At 53.1% G+C, this 27,288-nt stretch overlaps 12 protein-coding genes across 12 annotated transcripts; 8 read left to right on the top strand and 4 right to left on the bottom strand.

The window, feature by feature from the left end:
• Positions 1-1,219: 1,219 nt before the first annotated feature.
• On the top strand, positions 1,220-3,166 carry A1O7_03698 (uncharacterized protein; the record flags this gene model as incomplete). The annotated part of the gene is made up of 6 exons (XM_007757715.1): positions 1,220-1,494; positions 1,540-1,632; positions 1,675-1,882; positions 1,926-2,919; positions 2,960-3,030; positions 3,080-3,166. 6 exons carry the CDS (start codon positions 1,220-1,222, stop codon positions 3,164-3,166), a joined length of 1,728 nt encoding a protein of 575 aa, XP_007755905.1.
• Positions 3,167-4,667: 1,501 nt separating this feature from the next.
• Positions 4,668-4,990, bottom strand: A1O7_03697 (mannosyl-oligosaccharide alpha-1,2-mannosidase; the record flags this gene model as incomplete). The annotated part of the gene is made up of 1 exon (XM_007757714.1): positions 4,668-4,990. A coding segment is annotated over one exon (321 nt), but the record flags the coding sequence as incomplete, so codon positions are not given.
• A 788-nt stretch (positions 4,991-5,778) lies between these two features.
• Positions 5,779-6,890, top strand: A1O7_03696 (uncharacterized protein; the record flags this gene model as incomplete). The annotated part of the gene is made up of 2 exons (XM_007757713.1): positions 5,779-6,052; positions 6,103-6,890. The coding sequence occupies 2 exons, from the start codon at positions 5,779-5,781 to the stop codon at positions 6,888-6,890; spliced, it is 1,062 nt and encodes a 353-aa protein (XP_007755903.1).
• A 238-nt stretch (positions 6,891-7,128) lies between these two features.
• A1O7_03695 (uncharacterized protein) lies at positions 7,129-8,817 on the top strand (the record flags this gene model as incomplete). Its single annotated transcript, XM_007757712.1, has 1 exon — positions 7,129-8,817. The coding sequence occupies one exon, from the start codon at positions 7,129-7,131 to the stop codon at positions 8,815-8,817; it is 1,689 nt and encodes a 562-aa protein (XP_007755902.1).
• Positions 8,818-8,906: 89 nt separating this feature from the next.
• Positions 8,907-9,791, bottom strand: A1O7_03694 (uncharacterized protein; the record flags this gene model as incomplete). The annotated part of the gene is made up of 1 exon (XM_007757711.1): positions 8,907-9,791. The coding sequence occupies one exon, from the start codon at positions 9,789-9,791 to the stop codon at positions 8,907-8,909; it is 885 nt and encodes a 294-aa protein (XP_007755901.1).
• A 1,352-nt stretch (positions 9,792-11,143) lies between these two features.
• On the top strand, positions 11,144-12,835 carry A1O7_03693 (uncharacterized protein; the record flags this gene model as incomplete). The annotated part of the gene is made up of 1 exon (XM_007757710.1): positions 11,144-12,835. One exon carries the CDS (start codon positions 11,144-11,146, stop codon positions 12,833-12,835), a length of 1,692 nt encoding a protein of 563 aa, XP_007755900.1.
• A 455-nt stretch (positions 12,836-13,290) lies between these two features.
• Positions 13,291-13,686, top strand: A1O7_03692 (uncharacterized protein; the record flags this gene model as incomplete). Its single annotated transcript, XM_007757709.1, has 1 exon — positions 13,291-13,686. One exon carries the CDS (start codon positions 13,291-13,293, stop codon positions 13,684-13,686), a length of 396 nt encoding a protein of 131 aa, XP_007755899.1.
• Positions 13,687-15,466: 1,780 nt separating this feature from the next.
• A1O7_03691 (uncharacterized protein) lies at positions 15,467-16,188 on the top strand (the record flags this gene model as incomplete). The annotated part of the gene is made up of 5 exons (XM_007757708.1): positions 15,467-15,573; positions 15,621-15,739; positions 15,783-15,914; positions 15,961-16,097; positions 16,153-16,188. 5 exons carry the CDS (start codon positions 15,467-15,469, stop codon positions 16,186-16,188), a joined length of 531 nt encoding a protein of 176 aa, XP_007755898.1.
• Positions 16,189-16,723: 535 nt separating this feature from the next.
• Positions 16,724-17,284, top strand: A1O7_03690 (uncharacterized protein; the record flags this gene model as incomplete). Its single annotated transcript, XM_007757707.1, has 1 exon — positions 16,724-17,284. A coding segment is annotated over one exon (561 nt), but the record flags the coding sequence as incomplete, so codon positions are not given.
• A 117-nt stretch (positions 17,285-17,401) lies between these two features.
• A1O7_03689 (uncharacterized protein) lies at positions 17,402-18,976 on the bottom strand (the record flags this gene model as incomplete). The annotated part of the gene is made up of 1 exon (XM_007757706.1): positions 17,402-18,976. One exon carries the CDS (start codon positions 18,974-18,976, stop codon positions 17,402-17,404), a length of 1,575 nt encoding a protein of 524 aa, XP_007755896.1.
• A 494-nt stretch (positions 18,977-19,470) lies between these two features.
• On the bottom strand, positions 19,471-22,081 carry A1O7_03688 (uncharacterized protein; the record flags this gene model as incomplete). The annotated part of the gene is made up of 2 exons (XM_007757705.1): positions 19,471-21,231; positions 21,281-22,081. The coding sequence occupies 2 exons, from the start codon at positions 22,079-22,081 to the stop codon at positions 19,471-19,473; spliced, it is 2,562 nt and encodes an 853-aa protein (XP_007755895.1).
• A 2,533-nt stretch (positions 22,082-24,614) lies between these two features.
• Positions 24,615-26,405, top strand: A1O7_03687 (uncharacterized protein; the record flags this gene model as incomplete). The annotated part of the gene is made up of 3 exons (XM_007757704.1): positions 24,615-24,775; positions 24,827-26,022; positions 26,077-26,405. The coding sequence occupies 3 exons, from the start codon at positions 24,615-24,617 to the stop codon at positions 26,403-26,405; spliced, it is 1,686 nt and encodes a 561-aa protein (XP_007755894.1).
• Positions 26,406-27,288: the final 883 nt, after the last annotated feature.

Raw genomic sequence — 27,288 nt, 5'->3', positions numbered from 1 at the left:
CTAACCCTAACCCTAACCCTAACCCTAACCCTTATCGAACTGGCGACTGTCATACTTGGGCGTCATACCTCAGATACTCGATTGCTTACGCCAACACGTGGGCTGTATAGTCAATAACGCCACTCACGCCTTCATTGACAAGGAATCCCGGAATGAGCGCCGGCAATCACAGTCGGAGCAGGACACCAACATTGGAGCCAAGTACGAGTTGTACCACATCACGACGGTTATGGAATCGGTCGTTGTGGACGCCGTCTTTCCGTCCTTCGTTTGTCAGCTGTCTCCAAAAGTTCAAGCGTCATTATCTCCTATCCTTCGCCTCTTTTGATGGGGACGCAGAAGAGTGGTGGAATGTGATGCAAAAGCTGCACTTCGTCCTACTCGAAATTCTCGGCATTAATCACGACGACCCTAGGGCATGCTTGCCCACTGGCGTCGAGTTGAAACCCTACCTCGACTTAGGGGTGCATGTCCAGGTTCTTATCCCCGATGTCGATGCCACGGCCATGAACGACCCGGCGCCGTCAACTGATGAAGGTGGTCTCCCGCCTGATTGGCTAGCTCATGTCTATGAGTTCTTGTAAGCGGACGCCCCCGCGCAAATAAAGCCACCGATGAGATACTTGGACAGGCGCTGTATGTACGAGTCGACAACTCGAATCAATATGGACCTGAGGTTGCGTTAGACTCGGGGGTGTCATGAAGCTACACCGGGAAGGCGGAGATTAGATTAGCTCAAACTACGACCACAGAATCTGTGAGCGGTTCCAATGAATACCAGAACGAATGAGCATTCTAGATGAGCATTGATGAGATCTGCCTTTCATGCCGGTCTTGCGCTGTGGACTCTGCGCTCGACATCATGAATTTTCACCGCCTGCAATCTAATCTTTGACTTGGGAGGGTATCAAGGCTCGTTGTGCATTCACTCAGTCGGTATGCCCCAACTGTGTTTGCTACTAAATGCAGTACCCTTCCTAAACTCAGCTTCAACGACACCCACGCCACGTTCGATGCTACCCAGTCAGTGGTCGGGTACGGAGTACAACGAGGCGACAGCCTGGCGCAGTTCCGAAGTGGAGCATCTACTCGATGTGGTGAATGTGGGGTTTCCTCATGGAGTCCGGGGCTGTTGGAGCATGTGGGTGGAACAGGAATTGGAGGCTACTCAAATAGCGTCAATTGGACATGCAGCAAAGGACAAGGACATCCAACAGCCATGGGTTCAACAGATAACAAGTTTCCAATCCGCTACGAGGACCCAGAGTACCAGTCAAACCATCGCAATCTGTTCTCTGGAGTCCTTCTATCTCCCTTGGAAAATGTGCTTCCACCGGGTGTGAGCCAGCAACAATTCGACCAGTCAGTCACAGCCTTTGAGGATGCGGTCGGAAGGGATCATGTCTTCCGGGGCCAGTCCCTCGAAGAGTATGTAGATCCCTATGAGCTATGGGAGAAGGAAGGCAAGCGGAAGATGCCAAGTGCGGCGGTGTGGTGAGTTTTCCTGAGCAAAGCATAGAGTAGAGCTGACGTGGGAAGCCCGGCATCAATAGATGAGTTACGAGCAGTACTGGCCATAGCGAACAAGCACGGCATTCCCGTGTGGACATTCTCACGCGGCAAGAACCTTGGGTGAGCCATCCACACCAGCAGCCAGCGGATCTAACGTGTCAGGTATGGCGGACCGGCACCAAGACTCAACGGATCTGTCGCATTGGATCTCCATCGCATGAATCGCGTCATCGAAGTCAACGACAAGTTTTCATACGCAGTTGTAGAGCCGGGCGTCACCTTCACTGATCTATACCAGTACTGTGCAAAGCACAAGCTTCGAGTTTGGCCGAGTGTGCCCTCGTTGGGCTGGGGAAGTGTGGTTGGAAATGTACGTGGTCCTGTACGACAAAGACACAGCTAACGGGTGGCAGACGGTTGACCGAGGAACCGGTTTCACTCCGACGGCGACCCATCATCAACATATCAGCGGGATGGAAGTCATGCTCGCAGACGGCGATGTTGTCCGCACAGGTCAATTTGCCATCTCAAACTCACCTTCAGCGCACTTGTCCAAGTTCAGCTTCGGCCCATCAATCGAGGGTCTGTTTCTGCAGAGCAATCTCGGCATCGTCACAAAGATGGGCATATGGCTTCATCCCCAACCTCAGGCGTACATGTCTTGCTCCTGGGACATGCCCAACTTCGAAGATGTTGAGACGATTGTTGACATATTCGGTGCCCTACGGAGAGATGGGTTGCTCCCGAATACGGTATACGTCTCAAATATTGTCGAATGGCTCGGTATGACCGGCAAGCGTGCAGAGTTGTGGCCAGGAGAAGGACCGATCCCAGACTGGAGACTTCGAGAACTGCAGAAAGAGCTCGGCTTCGGGTACTGGAACGTCAAATTCGGTCTGTACGGTGCGAAGGATGTGGTCCGGTCGCATTTCAATGAGCTCAAGAGTATCATCGGCAAGAAAGCTCCTGGCCATGAGGATCGCCTGGTCGGTCAAATCTTTTCCGGAGAAGATGATGAACTGCTAGAAGCAACATCTATACCAGAACCGCATGGTGGATTCTTCGTCGGCGTGCCGAGCTTGTGGAGTCTGCCCATGGTCAAGTACCGGCTGCCAAAGGAAAAAGCGGGCATCGGTGCTCATGCGGACTATTCTCCCATTATTCCCTCCGATGGCAAGACTGTCCTGGAATGGGTAATGACAGCTCGAAAGATCTGCGAAGCTGAAGGATTCGACCTGTTTTGCGACTTCTTCATGCATGAGCGGCATGTCATCTTCGTCAACATGATGGTGTTTGACAAGTCCAACCCGGAGCACCGACGAGCGGTCGACACCATTTTCCGCAGTCTGTACAAGGAAGGCCGCCAGAGAGGTTTCAGCAAGTATCGATCGCATATCAACTATATGGGTAGGTCCTGATTCGTGTCAGTGTCGACTCTGCTGACGAGTTGCAGATCTTGTCGCGGATGCGTACGATTTTAACGACCACGCATATCGAAGGTTCGTGGAGAGGCTGAAGGTATGTCCTCCGCCAAACCCATCATCATTCAGCTCGCTGACTGCTGCAGGATACTGTTGATCCGAATGGGATCCTATCGCCTGGCAAGCAGGGTATTTGGCCAGCGAAGTATAGGAACTTCAGGGAGAAGTTGTAACATGCTGCGTCCCTTCTGTAGAAAGAAGACTCGGGCGTCGGTTTGAAAAACAGAGGATTGACAGGATGTGAGGGATGGATTGGAGAGGTGAGGAGGCGTAGCGAAGTTGAGGTTGAGGACGAGCTGGGTTGAAGCTCGGAAAGGGTCGGGGGGCAAGGTCGGTTGAGGTGAGGACGAGTTGAGGGGGAGGATCCTTCGAGGCTGAGACCTCTTGAAGACAGCTTCCTGGTCGCTGTGCGCTTGTCACTTGGGTCGGGCTGTTTGCGCCGAGGAACAAAAGAAGGAACATGGACACAAAAACAGAGCAGTCACACCATTTTGCATGATTCGTTTGCGATTGATAGCGCCTGCTGGAACAGAGCAGGCGGAAAGAGGCCTAGAGTCCACCTGATTAGGATATCGCCATGAAATCAATAGTCATGTTTGTGCCGCTCAGTGAAGGTGAGCTGGGGGGTCCCAGGGGGAGGTGAACTCGTCTGTCCTTCGGCTCAGTTGGAAGGACGTATGGTATTACTTCACCTCCAGGGATGATGCACCTCTATCAGTCTACCTAGAGACGAGCTCGTCAGACTGTGGCATTTTCCAGAGGCCTACTGGAAAATAGATAATTTACATTTTAGCGATGGCAGTCAACAGCTTGAAAACGTCCTGCATCATACTTTCAGTTGCCAGTGTAGAGTACTATTCGTAGCCAGTTCAGCGTCCTGGGAAGCGTCCTCTTGACTTCGGTGGCCCTCACCGGTCTAGGATGTCACCGGAGGATGAGGCGCTCGAACCCCATCGCGTACTCACGTGCTGATGCGGAAGCTTGTGCAAGGGACTTTGGCGATAGTCAATGTTGCCATCGTACTAACGTGACAGAGGAGACGACACTGTGTGCAGCTGGACCAGGGAGAGCTGGTCGTACAAGAATTGCACCGATACCGGTTATGCTGTGAGGCAACTGTTCAAGGTCGGCGGTAAAAGATATCGCGTGTTCAACTTGAAGCTTTCCATCTGTGGCCGGATCTCGGGCACAGGTCCTGTATCCGAGGTTCTGGTGATTATCGTCTTGGTTGGGTGATCGATAGTGTTTGATAAGCTCGTTGATTGCCAACGTGCCATGCTCAAGTCGGATGTCGTTGAACGAATCCTCAGGATCAACCCGGACGTCACAAGAGATGTGCCTCCGTGTTGAAAACATACTCGTCCAGGCTGATCAAGTCTGGTTCGCTGAAGATCAGATAGAAATACTTCACCGTCTAGGCCAGCCAAAGGCTTCCCATCCAATCATCCTTTGGAGGCAAGCCGTTGACAGCAGTGGCAGTAACATCGGCGACAGCAGCATTGGCGAACGGTTCACAGTGATGTGCTGTATTGACTGAAACATTTGCCACGCCTTTCCTGGTACAATCTGTCGCCTGTAACGCGATTCGTGATGAAGATGCTCTCAATCGCCTCCGGTCGGAGTATGTAGCGGCGATTTCAGTCCCGGAGAGTTATTGGCATGTGATTGCGAGGCAAAGACAACAAGCAGCATCTCTCCGACTTCAACAGCCTTGGTCGACAGTTGTCTCTCGCCACTATGGTCACGAGCAGACCAGCCAAGAAGCTCCCAAGATAGCGGATTGTGGTCTCAAACATCTTGATTCTGGCATCCGTAGAAGTCGACAGGTTGATATTGGCGGCAGTTAAGGTAGCTGGTCTGAACTCGTCTTTCAACTCCGTAATCCAGAGATTATCAAGTGCGTCTATCAGAGTTGCAGCCCAGCCACCAAATGTATCACGGCCACCACCAGATACTGCCCACAATTCGTCCCGCATCCAGGCCTTCTCGTGATATGAAGTTCAATAACTTTTGGAACACCTCTTTGACCTGCGGCTGCCGGCGCCGTTGCACCTCCACATCCTGAATGACCAAGGCCGTAGATTGACGCTGCACCAGCGGTAGCTGCTTCGGCTTGCCTGTGAGGAGAGGACGGAGTGCTCGAAGAGGTAATATGTTTGCCAGGACCTGCAGAACGAGTTGGGCGCTAAGACGGTGGGCTTCTGGTGAGGGGACGTAGCCTGCGGCGACTTGCTCTCGTGGGGCTTGACTGCGGTAGCAGCGCTGTCACGGCGGCTTGTAGCTGATACAACAGGAGCAACGCTGTGCATGCAAGGACGACAACAATGGGAACACGACGTGTAGTAAGAGGAAGTACTTCAACGCTCAACGTCTGTCGAGCAACTGGACAAATGCAAATGCGTGCTTGGAGACGTTAGTGGAAGAAGGGAAGGGCAACAAACGCGAAAGACAAAGACAGTCCTGGCACGAGCGTCAGGCTGGACGCCGGCACGCTTGACATCTGCCGACTGAATGTTCCATCGGATTGATTATGTGCAGTGTCTACAGTCACAATCTTTCATCCTGGCATCTTACACGGAACGTTGCTGCAAGAGAAATGCGGCAAGTTGTTCTAGCCGTTGCCAAGAAAATGTAATAGTCGTCAAGCTAGCGGTACTAATCCGTACTTCCTGGATGTCTTGCTAGGGAACCAGAATAAGCTTGAAGTCGCAAATAACCGCAAAATCAGTCCACAGTGCTCTGTACGGCTTTTTGGATACCTATCACTATTGCCGTCGTTTCTAAGATGCATGATCCGCACGCGAGGCCGCCCGACTCGATCCGAGAACGTTTCAAGGAATTGCGGAAGCGGCCAGCTTCAGAACTCGATGCCGATTCGCACATTATTGATCCTCACGATCCAGATCATACAAAAGTGTCATCTCTTCCTCATGCAGTGCCTCTCAATGGCTTCGAACAGGGTACCTGCTCGAGAGACTTTGGTATCGATACCGACTTTTTCACTTGTCTCGGCGAGGAAAAACTTCCCCACAAAGCTTTCGAAGTTAACGGTCTGCCCGGTATGCTTCAATCACTGTCAGCGGCTTTGAAAAGGGCTGACTTATGGTAGGCCTTCAGATCTTTCCGTCTCTGCTTTCTCCTCGATTTCAAGTGGCGCTGCTGGATAAGCTTCTCCATCGTGACCTGTCAAACCCTATGCACAAAACAAATCTCCATCTCCACCACCATGTTCAATATCCTGCTATTAACTGCAGCCTATCATCACGATCCTTCTTTGCGGCAGCCCGCAATGTAGCCCTCACGCCAAAAGATCATACGATTCACAAACCAATCACGTATGCCCAAATTCTGGAATCGAAGTTGCGATGGGTTACTCTCGGTGGGCAATACGACTGGACAAAGAAGGTCTATCCCAATGAAGCCCCTCCGCCGTTTCCTTCTGATATTGCCGCTTTACTAAAACATCTGTTTCCCTCTATTGACGCTCAAGCCGCCATCGTGAACTTCTACAGTCCCGGAGATACTTTGAGCGTCCACCGGGACGTCAGCGAGGAATGTGACCGAGGTCTTGTAAGTATCAGCATCGGTTGCGATGGTATATTCCTTGTCGGCGATGAAGACGGGAGTCATGTCGCGTTACGCTTGAGGTCCGGAGATGCCATTCTCATGTCCGGGGCCTCGAGATACGCCTGGCATGGAGTGCCAAAGATACTAGCCGGTACGTGTCCGGTCTGGTTACGAGACTGGCCAGACGTTCCACGACAAGATCAATATCAACAATGGCGGGGATGGATGAACAACAAGCGTATCAATCTTAACGTACGACAAATGACCGAAGCAAATTCCACTCAACATCCGAGTGAAACAGAGCAGCCGACTGCGGCCGACTCGGTATGACGGATTCTAGCCCAAACAGGCAGGAGACTCTGTCTTAGTTTATCAACCTGCGATAGTCCGTGGAGGCAATAGCCGTGCGAAGGCCGAAGGGTGATGGAGATGTGCGACTCCAACAGGCTCCAGTGATCCCCTCATTGAACAAATCCAAGAGGGGCATTATCATCCATACTCTTTATAGGATCAACCATCGGTTCTTCGAGGCATCCAAACACTCAGCTTGCCCTCACATCTCTGCAACATGGTCGCTGATTGGGAGTCCCGCGCAAAGGCGAAGAGAGAAGCCATTCTCAACTCGATTCCCGAGAAATGGCGCCTTCAAAAAATTCCCAGTGCCCAGGAGCAAAAGGATGTCACCGGAGCATATATTCAACAATTCCTGAACGAGAAGGAAGTTGCAATCACCGAAACCGACGCTGTCGGCATTGCTGAAAAGGTCGCCGCGGGAGAATGGTCCGCTGTCGATGTCACAGAGGCGTTCTGCCACAGAGCGTCGTTGGCACATCAATTGGTCAATTGCCTTCACGAAACATTCTTCGATGCCGCCCTGGCTTCCGCGAAAGACTTGGACGAGTACTACGCAAAGAACAAGAAGACCGTAGGCCCTCTTCACGGAGTGCCTGTATCACTAAAGGACCAGTTCCATGTGAAGGGTGTGGAGACCACCATGGGATACGTTGGCTGGATCGGAACTTTCGAAGGCAAGCCGGATGACCAGCGAAAAGGGACCTATGAGAGCGAAATGGTCCGAGAACTTAGAGCTCTGGGTGCGGTCTTATACTGCAAGACGAGTGTGCCGCATACATTGATGACTGGAGAGACGGTCAACAACATCATCGGCTATACTTGGAATCCGAAGAACCGATATCTCTGTTCTGGAGGTAGCTCTGGCGGTGAGGGCGCCTTGATCGGATTGAAGGGCTCCCCTGGCGGGTTTGGCACCGACATTGGAGGATCCATCCGCATTCCAGCAGCGTTCAATGGGCTTTACGGCATTCGACCAACAGCCGGAAGATTACCATACGAGGGCATGGCCAACAGCATGGATGGTCAGAACAGTATCTTGTCCGTTGTCGGTCCGCTTGCCACCACCGTCCGAGGGCTCCGGCTGCTCACCAAGTCCATTCTGTCAGAGAAACCCTGGTTGCATGACCCTCTAGTCGTCGACATGCCCTGGCGCGATGCCCAAGAACAAGCCATTTTGGACATTGTCAAGTCATCTTCAAATAAAGGCCAACTCAGCTTTGCAGTCATGAGATCAGATGGCATCGCCAACCCTCAACCACCAGTGGCGCGAGCAGTCAACATGGTGGTTGAAGCTCTGGGCAAGGCCGGGCACAAAATCATCGAATGGAAGCCACCTTCGCACCAAACGCTTCTCGACATTTCACTGATGACATGGAGATATGACGGTGGAAAGGACGTGCACGAAGCATTTGCTCTCTCCGGCGAAAAAATATCCCCTCAGGTCAAGATGTCCTACGGGGACAAACCACGTGAACAATTGACAGCGGCTCAAGTTGCGGCCAACAATGTGGCCAAGAGGCGCTTCCAGAAAGAGTACCTGGATTACTGGAATAGCACCGCTCAGGAAACTGGGACAGGCCAGCCGGTCGACGGTATCATCTCACCTCTCGCGCCTTATCCAGCGGCGAGACCGGAACTGTACAGATACTATGGCTACAGCGTCTGGGTCAACGGCTTGGACTACACAAGCGTTGTGGTCCCGGTTACCACATCGGACAAATCGGTGGACAAGTATGCAGACGGATACACACCGATCAACGACCAGGATAAGGAAGTTGTCGACTGTTACGATGCGGAGTTGTATGATGGAGCCCACGTCGGCGTCCAGATCGTTGGGAGGAGGTTCACGGAAGAGAAGATGTTGGCCATTGCAGAATACATCGGTCAATTGCTTGGGAAATAGATGACATGAATTGCTACGAAACCGAGGTCACCCTAAGTCCACGTTTGTACACGCCAGGCCGTCACGCTGATGTACAAGAGTACAGTCAATCACTCCGTCTTTGTCTTTCCCAATTCGATTTCTTCAAAATTGGCCCAATCCATTGCCACCAGGTCGTGCAATGTTGTGTCATAGTGAGGCAGTTCTAACTGCAAAGAGGGAACGAATGCCTTGCTGCCGAAGCTCTTCTTCTTCTTCCCGCTTCCCGTCTCCTGCATCGTACCTTTCAACATGTCCAGAGTCGGCTGGTGTGCGTCCGTATCAACCATGCTCTTCAAGATCTGATCAAAGTCAACCTTCTCATTGGCGGTTGATTTGCTCTTGGTTCTATCTTGCTCTGTTTCACGTTTTGCTTCGCGGGCTGATTCGGTCACAGTGACTTTGGGCGTCACCGATGCCATTCCCATATCACCGAGTGGATGTGTATCGATGGGGTACCGACACTGGCTGGGAAAGTCACAGGACTCGCAGCCCTTGAAGACTCTGTCATTTTGTATCGTTCGGAGGGCTTTCCGACGCCATTCACCCCACATTCTCCATGCGCCGTAGTCAAATTCGCTCGAGCAGGCCTTCTGTTTTTTCTTCTTCCTCATACTTGGCTTGTCGCTCTCCCCGGAGCAGTAGTAGTGTCCATCGACAAGACATCGTCGCGTCACTCCGAGCGCATAACGTGAGTGACAAAGATGGCAGATCCATATCCATTCCATGGGCTTCGTGGCGGGTGGCGGTGGTAACGAGGGTCTGTTCTTGGTCTCAGATGTGGACTCGGCAAAGAATCTGGTGTGGTCGAAAGGACGGGCTGTTTGTATTGATGGCGAATCTGGGATGTACGTTGGGGTTCTTGGTGATCTCACTCCCTTCTCCGACTCGAAACTGACGTATGAGGTATCTAATCTTGACCCAGAGACGCAGGCCCTGAGTGTGGAGGAGGTCATCGTAGCGGTTGGCGGGCGGAAAACGGCTAGAAAGTGCGGGTGTCTTGGACTGCGGCGCCAGAGACATTTTGGACTGGGACATCTAGAATACAGTAGCAGCTTCTCTTTGTCGCAATGCAAACAATGACACCGAAATAGGGTCAGCAACAGGACTGATGATGTGTGGGCTTTGTCAGAGTAATTCAGCGCAGGACAATAGAAGCGGGAATGACTGGTTGCAGAACAAAGGCCACAGCTGCACAAGATCTAGATGCAGGTACAACAGGCTCACAATCAGCTGCTATAAGGCTGCGGTTCGTGGCGAAGACATCGAGGACGGCGAGGACAAGAAGCCGGCTAGGATTGAGACGCTGCAATGCGCAGTTTGGATGGAACTCGACGCCAAGTTGGTGATCCTCCATGCTGAGGCTGTCGTGACAAGGTGCGTGGATGGAATTGATGCAGGCAACGACCTGCAAGCTCAGATAGATCAAGTGCCATGGAAGACATCAAAGGCATTCCTGGATGGTGATGAATACTCCTGACTGTTCAAGATCTGTGCGGAAGTGTTTCATATGGGTAGAGGGTGTGGCGCAGGCAACTGTGCCGTGAGGAGCTCAGAGCTGAAGTTGCTGTGGTGAATGGAGCTCTTCTCCCTTCCGGCTCTTCCACGGTCGTATTCTTTCACAGGGCGTTCTGTCGCGAGTGGCCACCTCCTGTAGGTGGCAGAAAGCTTTCTGCAATCAATGGTTTCGGCTAGACCGACGCCGAGCCGTCCTCGGTTATCTCGATGGAGACTCTACCGCAGATCCACTCGCGTTAAGCCTGATCTCCATCACCGATCGCTGCGGCCTTTACGAGCTACCGGCAGCAAATGTGTACGAACAGGGTCGACTGGAAAAGCTCCCCCGGTTCTCGTGGCTCCCCTGGTTCTCCTAGTTTTCCTGGCTCTCATGGTTCCCCTGGCTCCCCAGATATGAGTGGGGCGGGACGTGGTCCAAGCCTGAACTCGGCCCTAACACGGGCTTTGACAGCATTGACATATGCAAGTTCAGCCATTGAGGTGAACGAGGGATGTCGCCTGTACCTGGCTCCTTACAGCTGGTATGGCGCCACCACTTCCTGAATGGTTGTGCCTTGTGGTAGACTAACCCCATTGCTAGGTCAATCACGTCTGCCGCGTCTTTTGACGTGAGAAATGTCTGTTGCCCATGTGCGAACGGCTCTCAGCCAGCAGGTGGCAAAGGGTTGCTCCCAAGATATGATGATGTCCCCATCTCCCGTTTCCAGATCTTCATCCTGACCGTTGCGCTCCCGCCTTGTCCTACAAACCGATTGCCATCGAATTCCAGCAAACAATTACCGCGGCTACAATGGGGCTTAATCCGAAAGGACGCAATTGGGGCTCTCTCGTCAATTGGGATGACTTGGGCAAGTTTTACGCTGGCTTTGTCGTTGCCTGGACAGTCATCCTCTATGCTGCTGTTGCATTCTTGATCATCAATCGAAATCTTGCTTTCATCAAGATCCGCAACCTGCCCCTCGCCATCGCCGCCGTCAGTTTTCTCCACGTCTATCTGGTGAAGATCTTCCTCGCATATACCACTAACGGACACTTCCTATGCTCGGCAGAGTTTTGGATCATGAGCATTTATCTGCCATTTGGCATCGCTCTCTTCCAAGCAAACCTGGCACAGCTCAGAAGTATCAGTGACCAGCAGAGAGACCTCGTGTATACGAGACATGGATCATTCGATGGACCCGCGAGCCTCTCTGCTGCCCAGCAAGTTCGGCATCGATGGAGTTCACTCTCTGGAATCCAGAAGTCTTACGTCTACATCGGCACGGGAATGACGGTGCAGCTCATCATCACCGCTGCTCTCTATGCGACAACCCCCACTCTTCAGGGCGACTGGTCAAGCTACGGCGATGTGTCTCATGCCAAAGGACAGGCTCTTTGCCGCAAGTCTCTGGAATGGATACCTTCTGCGTTCTGGCAATTAGCATGGTCCTGGCTCTACGGACCATGTCTTCTCTTCCGTGTGCGGAATATCCATGATGTCCATTACTGGAGACTGCAAGTCATCTACAGTGTGATTTCCGGTCTTCCTGGGACTCCACTATGGCTGGCGGCCCTGTACTCGACTGCTTTCAAGCCTGTGAACCGTTGGTGGGTGCCGCCGATGTGGCTGGCTCCGGGCATTGTGGTGATGCAGTTCACAACAATCTTCTTCCCTATTTATGAAATCATCAAGAGCCGGCTCCAGCTGCGCCAGACACTTGCCATTCTCGAATCGTGGGAAGACCGACGTGGCATCATCCAGTCGAGCAATAATGCGGACTCGAGCAGGGCGTCATCCGACCAGCCATCAATCACCTCCTCTCAACAGCGAGATTTATACACCATGGCTGCATTGGAGAGAGCGCTGGCAAGCAACCCGAACCCGTTGTTGAAGTTTGCCGCTACTAGGGATTTCACGGCCGAGAACATCTTGTTCCTGATCCAGGTGCAGCGGTGGAAAGAGGCCTATGCATCTGCTCTCCGCGCCAACAACATCCTCTCCGAATCTGTGCAGTCCCAATTGTTCCAGTCAGCGGTGAACATCTATATCTCTAGGGTCAATGACAAGACGACCGAGTTTCCAATTAACATTGAAAGCAGGATTCGTCAAGATTTGGACACGGTGTTTGGTCCTGCTGAGCCAACCACTCGACTCATTCCGGACGAAGACATGAGCTATTATGAAGCTGAGAGCTGGACCAAGTCACCCAAGACGACCTCTACATTCCACATGGGCAATTCAGCACACAGTGGGGCCTCAGTGGAAACACTCACAGCAATACAAGTGCTAATGTCTTTTCCGGTGGATAAACATGAGTCAATGTTCCCGCCGCATCCTGGCGTTGCCCCACTGGGCGAATCCCGAGCCCAAATGAGGGCAGGCTTCGACGAACACGTTTTTGATGCGGCGCACCGTAGTATCAAATACCTTGTCCTGACCAATACATGGCAGAAATTTGTCAAAGACCAACAGCCAAGCATTGACATCAGAATCTCCGACTGAGGTTTCGAGATGTTGTGCCTGCCGATCACTAGCACATCTAGTGTCAGGCTCCATCACGCTTCGGGTCGGACTGCCTCGCGTTCCGAACAAACAGCCTATTCAAACGCGTCCTGACCTGACGGCGTGGTACTTCGCTAATATCCTGGACGATTCACCCTCCTGCCTTCAATTGGACGAATTCCTGCGACCAATATCCCTGTGTTGACTTGTGACTGACAACAATGTCGGCCAATGGGCGTCGTCTGACAGACGCGGTGTAGCGCTCAAGTTCGGAAGCCTCTGCTGCAACGCCTGCTGCCTAGTCAACTCTCTTTAGCGCTTCTGGTACTTGATTACAAATTATTCCGCCTCCCTTCTGTTAGACATCAGGATCACGTCTGCCAGTCTCCGAACAGCGATTTTCTATCGTCCACATCAAAAGCACTGAGTCAATCCAGTCCCGAAGCAATCAAGAAATGTCTGCTCCGACTACCGAGGATGGCAATGTCCAACCTGCAACCGGCTATACTGGTCCGCCCGCGCACATCATGATCAAGGAGCACATCCTCACCGATGAGATAATCAAGCGCCACAACGACCCTGAATCAATCCTCGGAGGTCCAGAGTTGATCCTCCTCAATGAATACGTCCAGGCTCCAGATCGCAGGCTCGACATTCTACGGGCGCACGATATGCTTGATGCGGAAGGCGCTAGAACGGGCTCACGCGCTCAAGAGGCTCACCATAGTGTTGTTGGCTGGGCAATGGCAAACGAGTATTTCAACGAGGAAGATATTGCAAAGCTCAAAGGATGGTTTGATGCAGGGAATGCTGACGAAAGTATGAAGGAGCATGGCTGGAAAAGGCAGTGAGACTTGTCTCCAGTGTCAGAGCGTCATTGCTGCTCAATCCTGAGGGATCAAGGCATGGCAGTTCGATCATTCACCGTGGAAGGTGCTTCAAGATCTGGCCCGATGCAATCATGTTCAGGATCAATTCATATTCCACCAGCTCATGCTTCTTGAAACGATCTCTCTCATATTCAGTGTCTGGAAACGGCCGCGTTCTTGTCAACCCAAGCCAACATCTGCCCCCGATCTATACACCAGTGTTCGACACCCCATCCGCGAAGAGCACTTTCGCCAACCTCTTGCTGTTCACCCGGTCCCTCCAAAGTATTCGGTAAGTAGCTCACGGGTCATTATCCGATCTGCGCTGTGGGCAGCGCTCAGAAAGGTGCTTGGAACAAGGAAAAGTCCAAGTTGGAAAAGATCTGTCTTGTGTATTCGAATCCCGAGGGCTCCTTCTATTGCAGTGGTCCCCCTTTTCATCTCGGACGGATCTTGGTCCCCATACAAGATACCAAAGGCTTAAGGATTATGACTCAAGCCTCAGTTTGTGTCTTAGTACTAAAATAAAGATCTCTAAGTCACGAGGAACCTATGTGCTATCGGATCAATCGCCGATATGTCCGTCTAGATTTCACGTGATATCGGGCTATAAGTCCGATCATACTTGTCCACGCCAAGCTCAGTGCTCTCCGGGCCTAAACTTTTGGCAACAGGAGCTTCAAGACAACATCACAATTCTCATTCCCTTCTTTCACTCTCGCTTCTCCTGAGATGTCGCCTATAGCATACTTGCTGTATGACTGCGACCTTGATCCGCGATACGGCGCTGCTGCTGGCCCACCAGGATGTTCGTGTGGCAGCAATGGCAGGTCTTCGTGGGTGATATATGGAACTGCGTCATACCCAGCCCTCAAAAAAAGTCTCGCTGGCGCTGCTTTTGAGTCTCGTTATACTGTCACGACCGTGTAAAGTCATTGGAAGGAAGTCTTGATTTGATGGGGCCGTCTTGGCTCAATAAACAAGCCAATCAACATTTCCTCGTCGAGCGAGCGGGTTCGCGCCGCACAGGCCCTTGTCCAGGCGCTAGATATATTAGCCCCCACCATCGGTGTGACACGGTGATCGCTCACCCGGCTCGCCCTGACTCGCGCGAGCCGGGGGTGAGCACAGGGCGGCAACACCCTCCGCCCCAAAGCAGGGTGAGCCGCCAGCAGTTTACCACACCTTGGCTCGGTCGAGATCTTGCTCCACTATCCGGCGTCTTCCCCAACTTATTACTCTAGCTCTTTCAGGAACCTCGGTCAGACCTGTCGCCGTCCTCCATACTCCGTATCACGTTTTGCACCTTTAATGCGGTTCATTACAGCCGGAAAATGGCGGCGCATCTTTGCTTTCTTCTGATCTTGCGCGGCTACGCCAGGGATATTACCGAACAAGCAACATGAAGCGCAAAAGGTGCGCGTCCATCTCGAAGCGGGAGAAAATTGTCATTATTTCGCATTCCGGGCTATCGCCATCCGGAGATTGCTGTCAAGAGCCTGTAAAGACTGTGCGTGCCGCGAGAAGGTGTTACCTGGAGACATGGAGAAGCCACTCGTGCGCTCAATGGCCTCGACTGTGGTAGCGCTCGTTTTGCTCAGATGTGTGGATGAAGATTAGGGCCGGGTTAGCTACGATATGGTACCCAATTTCCGATGGGTAAAACTGTCAGAGGAAGAAGATATAAAGTCTAGTCTTACGTCCTTCGGGAATCATTCTCAAGAGCAACTTTCTTACATAGCACAACGTACAAACGTCCATCATGGTCCAATTCAAAAGCATCCTGCTATTCAGTCTCATCGGCGCAGCTGTTTCCGCCTTTCCACCTTCGAAACTTCCTGGATGCGGAGAGCTCGACATCATCTTCACGTATGTTGACTCCTCGCTAGTTAGTCGACTCTGAACTGATCAGTTAGTGGCTTGCCTCCGTATCACCCTCTCGTCATTCAGCAGGGATTCAATGCCTCCGCTGTCGATGCAGGTCTGAGGCACGATGCTGCAGATATCGTGAAAGCTGGCTATAACCTCCGAGGTGGTTCGACCTAGCTGTCCATCAACTCTGCTGACTTGAGATTCAGTCGTTCTTATGGGTCCAGAGCAGGACATCAACGTTCTCGCCAAGCAGACGAACGGTGTCCGCTGGGATGGTACAGGAATCGGCTATGGCGTACGAGGTTCGCACCTCGAAGATCTGACTGTTCGCTTCGGCGGTAGGTTGTACTGATGTTCGCGGGGACCATTACTCACGCCGGCCAGACATCGTCCAGCTGTACCGCGACAAAGCTCCACAAGCTCCGATCCTCTTCGACTATTCACCCGTCACGGCCCTTTGGGCGATACAGAGACGCTTCCCTCTGTCGAGCAACTGCACAAAATCCCCAGGAAAAGACCTCGTATGGTTGAACGGCCCTCTGAAGCGAACACGCTAGCTAACATTGTTCTGAACAGGGATTCGAGGTCTTTTGCGACGTATGCGCAAGCTGAACCAGAGGGCAGTACGGAGTAGCGGGATTGATGATCTTTGCACGGAGTTGCACACGCGTTTTCTTCTCGAGGACAACGGAGTCCAGCGTCAAAACTTCTCTGAGCCGTCGTGGCCGTCCTTGCTGTGTAGGGCGGAAAGCCGCCTCAGTATCATTGGTTGCAGCTAGCTGTCCCCCCTATTTCCGCTTTTGGATCGCCAGCCTCGCGACTCGCCCAGCCTTGACTTCTCGCTTCCTGCCACTGACTCTCCAACCTCTTCATCGCCGTCACCAGCCATCAACCTGATGAGACATGACTGTGCGCGAGGCTGGGCAGGTCGCTCGCGTTTGACTACATGTAGACCTTATTGTGCACAGTGCTCTTTGCTAACATTCCATCTTGCACAGCAGCCTCCCCTCGCAACTAACCAGCAGCAAACCAGCATTTGCCACGAGCACGTATCGCACTCAGCTTCGAAACCCCCCGACCCATCACAACTGACACAACGGCGTCGCCGACTGCTGTCTCCGCATCGAGTCCCTCGTTATCTTCAGCGTCACCTCCACCGTCGCCCCGCTCACTGTTATCTCGAAGCTATCAGTCTGAGCCCATCCCCATCAGACAGCTGCCCAACAGTGCTTCCCTCCTCTGTGGCCCCAGACTCAGTCCACCACCACCGGCCCGCTTCCGTCTAGTCGAGCCCTCGCTGCATTTCCGTGCTCGGAGTGAACCCTTTGCGCCTCACGCTCCTCGAACGATCAGCCATTCGAGGACCCAGTCCTTTCCTCCATCCGTGACACAGCCTCACATCGACCAGATTCATCATGCAGAGAAACTACGTGATAGCGATCATTGTGATCGTTCTGTTCGTGTTGCTAGCGCTGGTGGGCTATGCAATCTACGCAATCCAAAATCGAGTGAGCCTGTTTGCGAAGAGGGAGAAGGATCTAGAAGAGGCGGAGGAAGAAGAAGAGTAACGGCCTCACAAACCGTACGCGCTCGTGCACGGGTACGGTTCCAACTTGACGATGACGACTTGCAACAGGGTGTTCCGGCGAAGAACAGGTCGGTCTCTGGGATATTACGGTTGGAAGATGACGCAGATTATTGGTTTTAATGGCTGTCACGATTTGAGCGAAATTCCCGTTGGTCATGTATGCTACAGTAGAAAGGGACATGAAATCTGCGATTGACACACAATGTACTCCGTACAGATTCTGTCATTGAACACTCCTCACAGATCTGAGAGGATGCTAATGTTCCCTTTTTGATTCCTCATGCTCCGTCGTCTTTCTTCCAGGCTGTTTGGCGCCAATCTATTCGACAAGCCGTTTATGCCTGGCTCACTCTGTGTTTTCTTGAGCTCCGACACTTTCGACACTGGTGGTGGTCCGGCTACGACCCCGTCCATCGTCTGCTGAGACTGCGGAACGGGCATGCGCCGATTCCTGTCCTCCTTCACGTGCGCTTTCCACTTGTTGACCAGTTTGTCAAAGTCCCATTTGTCACCCAGTCTCGTAATCACGCTTTCACCAGGCGCATTTATCCTCTCGTCAGCACCGCCTGGTCCGTGCGAACCAGCGCGGCCTTTGTTCAGATTGATCATCCGCAACTCTTCGCGCATAGTGGCACCGAACGTCTTTCGCTCGGGAGGCCACAAGGCCATCTCTCGTGGCCACTGACAGCGGGACAGGTATTCGACCTGCTGTTGCAACTGGTCCGCTTCTTGTTGCAGCCGCTCTAGTTTCTCTTCCATTTCTCGCACCTTCTGCTGTTCTGAATTATATGCCCGGAGCAACTCCACCTGCCAAAGTAGATTGCGGATATCGACCGGATGCGCCATCCAATTCTGGTAGCTCGCATCTACGTGTGCAAGGGTAGATTCCATCCATTGCTTCGCATTGTGTGACAGAAAGTCCGCCTCTTCCCCAATGTTTGAAGACGTAGGCTGAGCTAGCCGCAAAGCCTGCCATTTCCAGTAGTCAATTGCAGCGCTCAGCTTCTGGCGGAGAGGAGCAAGCTGGTCTGGACCAGGCGGGTTGATCGGGATCGACTGTGGCGTGGAGAATGGAGAGGCTTGGAAGAGAGTCGCTGGCGCGGGCAGGACTTTTAGACAAAGGGAAGGGAAGGTCTGCGACTGAACATCGAAGTTGAAGGGAGAAGGTTTCGGCGAGGTATGCTTGGTGGCCGTGCGAAGAGAATCGAGGACTTCCCGAAGAGCAAGCTCGAGTGCTCTCGTGGTCACTGCATTGTTCGCGGGATTGAGGTCTTGGGCGTACGTCGAGAAACTGCGCTTCAGGCCCAAAGGGCTGGACACGACAGCCGGCGTGGGTGGAGCGGCAATGACTGGGGAGTCGAGGGTTGCTGGATCTGTAATGACACCTGTAGCCTCCCAGTTCAACCTGTTCAAGCGCACGTGCATTCCCCCCGGAGGTATACGGTTCAGTTCAATCGCCGAAGAGACCAGTGTGCCCGGTTGAGGACTTGGACCGAGCGCTGGGGAACCCTGGGACGAGCGAGCATCCTCGTGTCCATTGTGCTTGTCTTTCCTGCTGCTTCTCGCCGTACGGCGCGTGATGCCTCCTCGCAGTCTTCGTATTTCGTCCACGTCGTGGATGCCGTCGGGTTTCTTCTTCGAGATGAATTGATCGAGATGACGGCCGAGGGAGGAAGATGTGAAATGCTGGTGACAATACTGGCATTCCTTGTCCTTGACCGTAGCTGCTTTGGCAGCAGCCTGTTGTGCCGCATTGGACTCGTCACCTGACTCATGGTCCTGCGACGGCTCGGATGCAGGTGAGTCGGCCATGTGAATCGCTACAAAGTCATCGGAAGGCGAAATATCGTGTCAAGTGTCCCTGTACCCCATCCAGGAGCATGGTAAAGAGAGACAGACGAGCAGGTCGACGGCAGCGCCTGACCTTCGTGCTTTCCAATGCACTCGACCGAGAAAGCCGATTGAGCGGGCCACAGCGGGGGCTCGGGATTAAGAAGCATCCGACGGCGATTTGTCGATCGCACTCCTGAAGAGGAGGTCTTTGCGAACACAGACGGGGCCGGCGATGGACTTGCCCGTGCTAAGCTGGAGGGAGAGAATCCATGCTGCGGTCATCGAAATACTATTCAGCGTGATCCGCTATATACTATACATATCGTGAGTCGGCAGACTCTAACCTGACTGACTCGTCATATCTCTCTCTCTCAGGTCATAAGTGCATCTCCATGCAATCCAAACGTCGTGGGTATTTCGTTATTGTCAGAATAAACTCATTGTACAATCAGACCAAGTGCAAGCCATGTTCCCTAAACAAAGCTTTCTCCTGCTCCTCCAGGACTTGTAGGTTTCCAACTCTGTCGTCGACCTGCAGCTCTCTGCCGCCGCTCTTCTCGTTCCCTTTTGCTCTGCTCTTCGAACCGCCGTCGAGTGGCTTCTGCTTCTGGACTCTCTGTCCGAGCCAAACCGTATTCATATGCATCATTCACTCTTGCGTCCTCCGAGACTCGAGGCAGGTGACCGTCGCCATCCGTCCTGCGAGAACCAGTGTCTGGGTGCCGACTCGTGTATCTCGGCGGGCTCGTCGACGAACTCAGGAAATGGTCTGATGCTGCTTGAGTGGCTCTGCCCCGTGTTGAGTCTTCTCCCACCATGATCCCCGGTATTGCTCGGTCGTCGTTCGCGCTCGTCGGTGAACTCCTTATGAGTAAAGGTGGTGGCTGATAGATTCTCGGCGGACTTGGTCGTCGCCGGCTGCTTGTCGTCGCCGGTGGTGGTGCGGCTGAGATTATCTCGTTCGGAGGATTCTCGGTGCTCGTCATCTGCCAACCATCAACCTCGTCAGAATATGACAGAGAACGTTGAGGAGGAGAAGGGTATTGGTAACGGTAATATTCGTCAACACTGCTGGTGGAGCTGGATTGGGAATGGGGGTCGGTAGGGGCATAGGGCATGGAGTGAGCTGGGTGTTCGGGCGAACGAGGAGATTCATGTTCGAGCAATGAAACGTGAGAATCACCCTTGACAAGTCCCAATCTTTCCTCCTCTGATCCATTCTTGAAGGCGCGCCTCTGCTCGTTACTGCTGGCACGGTGCGATCGCGGCCGTGACGGGGTTGAATCAATGTCTGGTGTGCGTGAACTCGGGCGGAGGAAGTTCGTGAAAGAAAATTGACGTCTTGCTTCTGGAGCTGGTCTAAGTGACGGGGACGACGACGGTTTGGGCGGTAGCGGTTTCGAGCGAGGCGATGGTTGAGCCGCGATTGAGACGCCTCTTTCCTTTTGAAGCTGGCCGTGTGGGAGTCCATAAATCCGTTCTTGGGCATCTTCGTAACTGCCTGGACCATAGGGCACAATGGGTGACTCGGACTTGGACGAGTGGACCTTGATGTCGGTCAACGCAACTGGATGTATGGGGCTCCGCAGAGAGTCCTCGGGCATGTCTTGATGGCGGCCAGGGGTAGGGTGCCGGATGACACTCTGTGCGCGATGCCGAAGGTTCTCAAAGAAGCCCGGACCATGCTCGCTTTCTTCGTCGTCCGGCTGTGGAAAATGCGACATGCCCAGTGGTGGACGAACAGTATTTCTTCGAAGGGGAGCACCAGGTTCACCGAGAACGGTTTTCCGTCGTCTAAGCCCGTCCCATTCCACAATTTCATTTTCGCGCACCGGCTCGAGCTGATCTCTGAGCGTGTCTTCCCGTAATCGCCTGGCTTCCTCCTGTTCCATCTTCTGTCGGGAGGCGGACAATCGTCTGATCAGAGCGGCAGTTCCACGGATAGCGTCGGCCTTGGGTTCTGTTTCGGGCTGTTCGACCTCCGCGATTTCTCTGACTTGGTCGAGATCTCCTTTGAAAACAGCTGCGTCGGGCACATCCTTCGCAGACTTGGACATTTGCAAGAGTACAACACCGGCGCAAATCTGCAAGAATCCCATGATCACGGTCGTAATGGTCACAGCGGTCCCTTTAAATCCACGGAAAAGGATAGCCGAAGTGACGATCGTCGCACTGGTGAAGATCACATAGTAGGTCGGGGTAACAAGCGCGGCGTTGAAGATATTCAGAGCTTTCTGCAAAATGTCAGAGACGAGAAAGACGACGAAAGCGATAACGACTCACGTTCAGGTAGATAATCTCAGTCAACAGCGTCGCAACCACAAAAACCAACAGCACATAAAGAAACCACTGGTTGAACTGGGATTTGCCACTAGCCTGAGCGACAATCGCGCTGCCCAAACCCTGAGTTGCGACGACGCTGAGACCTCCGATCAAGCTGCAAATAGTGAGATATACCAGCATGCTCTTCTTTCCGTACCTCGGGCCTGCCCAGAGGGCGATGAACGTACAGGCAACAATGACAACCCCAGCATAGCTGAGAAATCCAGGCGCAATCACAAAGTGTTGCATTTCCTGTATATCCGCCACGGCGCTCTGTTCGGGCGCATTGAGGACAATGACGATGCTGCCGATAATGCAATTGAAACAGCCCACTTTGCCCACAAAGCTCAGCCGCTCTTTGAGGAAGATCGCAGACAGAATCGTGGTGACCACAACGCTCAGAGCACCTAGGGGTGTGACAAGAATTGCGTCGACAAAGGCGTAGGCCACGAAGTTGCAGATTTCACCCACAATCATCAGTGTCATGCCTGCCCACCACCAGACGTTCTTAAGGTATCCGTAACCCTCGCCGGCTTCCTCGTTGTATTTCGCATTGGCTTTGAGCAGTCCCATCTTTTTCAGCACGAAGGAAGTGCCAATGAACAGACCAGAGGCCACCGCCAGAGAAAGACCGATTGCTTTGTAGACAGGCGGGCGACTGGGTGTGGCAGGATCGGTGGCCGCCGAGGTTGAATTGCTTGTCTCATTGCGGGCGATCAGTGTATGAGCCACAGCCCATACCTGTGGCGGTACATTTTCCATGGTATGGGGGAGGGGCGTAAAGGCGCCGCTGATGGCGGCTATCGAGGTGAGCACGTTCTATGAGGTGCTAGCCATCAGCGCGATGTTGCTATGAGGCTTAAGGAGAGAGCAGGTTCTCGTATGCGATTCAGTACTCGGCTAATAGACTGGTGGGTGAATATCTTCGAAAGTGGAAAGGCAGTCGTCACCCGTCCTGGAGAGAGAATGCGTTTCGTGGAGGGTGTAAACAAGGTAGTAGTACAGGTAGCGGGTGTATGTGCACGACTCCGATTCCGGTTGCAAGAGGCTCGATGACTGCTGTTTCAATGATAGGTGTCGTGGAGCTGTGAGAGTCGTTTCGGCGAAAGCTGGCGACGGTGTTCGGCGTTGAAGAGAGAACAGAGGAAACAGAGTGAATGGGAGAACTGGACATTCGAGCACGCAGAAAGTGAGATCTACCAACCACTGACGCAGTTGTGGCTTGTGTTAGCGCCTGAGACACGAGTCCAGAAGCGAAAAGGGTTGGCTGGCGACAGACCCTCTGGTATCAAAGCCTTGGAAACCCGTGAAAACCCACTGGAAAGGCAAGGGGAAGCCCGTTCTTGGACCCACAGAGTCTGGACCAACCCGTTTGGCGGCACCTCCGTTGCTGGGCTCTGCCTCGTTATCGATATTCACCCGAGGGAACTCAGCACCTACTGTAACCATTTGTTCTGGCACAGTAGCTAACTCGGATGCACTGCCAGGATGGAGTCCGGAATCTCAACGACGGTGCTGGTGGTCATTGATTTGACCAGCATTATTATCGGTGCTGTCGCCTTCATGCGGTGTCTCGCCCTGTGGCGAGCCAGACATCGACGAATCAATCCCTGCAAACCCTTGCGGCTCACGCAAGCCCGTTGAGACACTGTGTGCGTTGAGGCTGTGTTTGAGCATCATCGCAGTTTGCGCGTCTCTTTCCGATGGGGGCCACATCCAACACCTTCCCAGTCACGGTGTCGCGATCCACATCCTCGTTAAAGGCCACGACCGGATCAGGCCATCATTCCTCGTGGCCGTTTCGCGCTCGATCGGCGTCGCACCCGGTAGTGTCTCGTACTCCTGTTTGCACGATCCAACGTTCTCCAACCTGTCAATGGTTTCAGAGCTCCCTTCCCCTGTGTCTCAGGTACGCTTACAGCTGCGTGAGCATGTGCCTCAACCCTAGACTACCCACTTGTGCGTGATTCAATTTACTGCGTAGACGACGATTGCTGCGAGCTTTCTTTGGACAGCTACTCCGTACGTACTGGATTACCATTTCGTTCTCTCATTTTCCCTCAGCCCTGTGCGGCAACTGGCGGGTTCGGTGAGACTCTTCCGCCCTTGCGACGAGAAAACTTCTCCCATTGACGACTTGTACGGAGTACTCTTCAGCCAAACTAGATAAAAACTCGATATACGAAGGTGGCCATTCATGGACAGGTTGGGTCTGAATAGCAATTATTGTGCAGAAATGCTGAGGACATGGTGTGCTCGCTCGACGAGCCCTCCAATACTGCTTCGTATGGTATCACCTCAGGGATCTTCTTATCGTGACAGTGCCATCATCCTTCCTACACGGAAATTGAAATCTTTGACAAACGCAGGCACTCTGTCAATAGCCTCTATGAGGTAGGATCCTGAACGAGGTTGGAGTCTCGTTGATTGCTCTTACGTACGACATTCCCCGCGTCCTCACAGGGCTGGCACTGCTGGTTGCCTTGATAAGGTTACGGGCAATGCACTTCTCCTGAACTCGCGTCCTGTCAACCGGTACATCACAACAGCCACATGGCAACGCGATCGAGGCCATCGCAGATAGCTGCGGGCTGTCTGCTAGGAATTGCCACGTTCGATGCAGGAGCTCATGTCAAGCCTTGATAAAGATAGCGCAAGAATCGCCAATACTTGCGACGCACTATCTTGGTACCATTGATAGCGAGGGCAATCGCTTGGCAAGTTCAAAGCCATCCACGCTACTGACTGCAGGTCTATCTTTCTCCTCAGGGCGTGACGAATGAAACCTCTACCTCCCCTCAAATTGGCGAGCTGGCGAGGAGCGGCCGGGCCTCTACAGGCAATGCACAAGCTACGACTCGCATCACACCCTGGACGCCGACAGCTAAAGATGTGCGCCTCTCATCCTCGAAGCAGAACACCGGCTGCTGATAAGCCCAACAACAGCATCCCGCGCAGCCTCTTCCTCAAGCCAATCATGGACTCTGTGGTGGTGCAGCGTCTGAGCGGACATCCTCCGCGCATTTACCAGACAAGCCTTGGAACACCCTGGATACATTCTCTCCTTCTGCTTCGAGGGATAGTGTCATGGGTATTCGCGTTAACATGGCTGCACCACCTGTCTCCGGGCAATCGCTCCTGCATGCGGAGACGATCTTATCGATTGCCCTAAAACCTACAACGACGACACCGTGGATGGACGTGCGGATAAAGTCTGTCCTATTCCCGCTTTCCCACACTATTTTCCTGGACCCTCGTGCTGTCGCATACTGCCAACACTTCAGCCTCTCTGACCATGGCGAGTCCTCGGAAGGGATCCGTCTCTGTTATTGACGAGGACGCGGTCGGCGTCACGTCCGTGTTCGCGCAACAACACACCCATGCGGTCGTGGAGGAGGGTGCCACCAAGGACGAGGTTACTCTAGCTGCCCTGGGATACAAACAAGAGTTCAAGAGGTATGGGCCCCCAGTGCTGCTGGCCGTCGCCACAAGCTGATCAGATGCCAGAGACTTCACCATCTGGGAATCGTTCTCAGTTTCGTTTGCTGTTCTGGGAATCCTGCCTTCCGTCGCGTCTACGATTGGCTACAGCTTGGGCTACTCGGGTACAGGTGGTGCCATGTGGGGATGGTTGATTGCGGCACTCTTCATCCAGTCCACCGCTTTCACCATGGCCGAGTTGTGCTCGAGCATGCCTACCGCCGGAGGCCTTTACTATGCCGCCGCCGTGCTTGCTCCTGAAGGCTGGGGCCCACTGGCCTCATATTTCGTTGGGTGGAGTAATTTCTGCGGGTTCGTTACTGGCCCATGCTCTGTCAACTACGCATTGGCGTCCATGTTGATCACATGCGGGATGATCGCCAATCCTGACTACGAACCCCAGACATGGCATGTCTATCTGACACTGCTACTTCTCCTCGTTATCAACGGTGTCGTCACCATGCAATCCACATTTTTCATTGGCTGGCTGAACAAGGTTGGGACCGTTTGGAATATCCTTGTGTTGCTCATCTTTGTCATTTGGTTCCCGGCGGGCTCAATCAATCACCCCAAGACCAATAACAGCCACGATGTCTGGACGACATTTGAGAATGGCACCGAATGGCCGGTCCCATGGGCCACAATCATGGGATTCCTCACCACAATCTGGACCATGTCGGGATACGACGCCCCGTTTCACCTCTCCGAGGAATGCAGCAACGCCAATATCGCATCACCACGGGCCATTGTAATGACTGCGCAGCTTGGATTGTATCTTGGCTGGGTGGTAATTTGGGTTATTTGTTATACCGTGAAGGATATCCCAGATGTCGTGGCGGGACAATATGGTCAGCCGTTCGGGAGCCTGTGTCTGCAAGTGCTAGGCAAAAAGGCCGGCTTGGCCATGTTTTCTCTGAACATCATTGCCCAATTCTTCGTTGGGGAAAGCTGTACCATCACTGCATCCCGCGTCGTCTTTGCCTATTCCCGGGATGGAGCTATACCCGGCTCCAGATGGTGGAGTCAGGTTCACCCGAAGACGAAGACACCCGTGTATGCCACTTGGGGCGTCTTGGGAGTGGGGGCATTGCTCGGGCTATTGATGTTTGCCAGCCCGGTCGCGATTGGTGCGGTATTCAGCATTGGTGCCATTGCGCAGTACACAGCATTCACCACGCCCGTGGCTTTGAAGCTGTTCTTCGATCATGGAAGATTCAAGCCCGGTAAGTTTGGACGCGTGTCCAAGCATGCGTCATTGCTGACTCGTGTGCTTCCAGGTCCTTGGCATCTCGGTCGGTGGTCGAAACCATTGGGGGCGGTGGCATTTGGTTGGTGGTTGCTGATCACCCCAGCTCTATGCTTCCCGGCTGTCAAGGGCAATGATCTTAATTCGTTAACGATGAATTGGACTTGCCTGATATATGGAGGCTCAATGTTCTTGGCCATGTCCTGGTATGCGATTGATGCCAGGAAGTGGTTCAAGGGTCCTCGGATCAATGTACACGTCACTCAGGATGGGATGGAGGTCCTTGAGGGACAGTCCGGTGACAGCAGCAATGGAAACAAGGCGGCGGAACCCGAAAAGGAAGCGATCAAGTCGGAGTGATAGCTGGTTTAACAAATGTAAAAGCAGCAATGAGTAGCTCCGAGACAGCCCTGCATTGACTCCCCTAACTACCCTGCATTGTACATTACCCTACGGAGTATCAGGGCTGCAGAGCCACTGCAGAGGCTGGTCACGTGTGGTGCCAAGATTGCAAGCAAAGGCCACCACGGCTTGATCTTTCTGCTGCGCGCGCAGAGTTACCATTTTCAGAACCGCGCATAGTTACCATTTTCAGAACTGCATGTCAGTCTGCTGCTTGTACTGTGTATACGGAAGGTGCCGCGTCACCGGCTTCGCAAGGTCTTGATTCTCGGCAGCGCTAGAAGGCCCATGGAGTGATCTAGCGATGGCGAAAGAACCAACCGAGGGCTCGTACCCAACCCCCCGGTCTATGTGAACGAGAGGCGAACTTCCTGCAGGTGGTCGTAATTACGCGGTAGTCTGACTTAGCTCCAACCTCACTTGCTGGCTTCCCCAAGATTCTTCCCCTTGTCTGGAGATTCTATCCCGGTAAGCATCGCGTCCAGACCTCTTCAGCTACCCCAGAACGCAGTGGCAGTACGCCGTATAGCTCGAGGCACCAAAGCTGTCTGGAATGGCTCAATGCCAAGTCAAGCCCATGGGCATTAGCAGCGAATTTGAAACGGGCCATTCCTACTCCGACGGTCGAATACACGTAACCTCTCGAGTCTCGACCGAGAAACTCGTTTGCTATTGCTTGGAACTTTTGAACGGCTGGTCCTAGCAGATCAGATATGACCTCGAAGTCGCCGATGGTGGTGTTGCCACAATGACAACAACGCTTCGATCACCCAACTTCCTGACAGAGCAGCTCGTAGCACGCGCCGAAACCAGAAGTTGCATCTTGTTGCACGATTGTCAT

This window comes from Cladophialophora yegresii (assembly GCF_000585515.1).
Source record: "Cladophialophora yegresii CBS 114405 chromosome Unknown aczIN-supercont1.2, whole genome shotgun sequence".
In the NCBI taxonomy this organism is placed as follows: domain Eukaryota; kingdom Fungi; phylum Ascomycota; class Eurotiomycetes; order Chaetothyriales; family Herpotrichiellaceae; genus Cladophialophora; species Cladophialophora yegresii.
The sequence above is the reverse complement of the archived record's forward strand: the minus strand, read 5'-3'. Positions and strand labels throughout refer to the sequence as shown.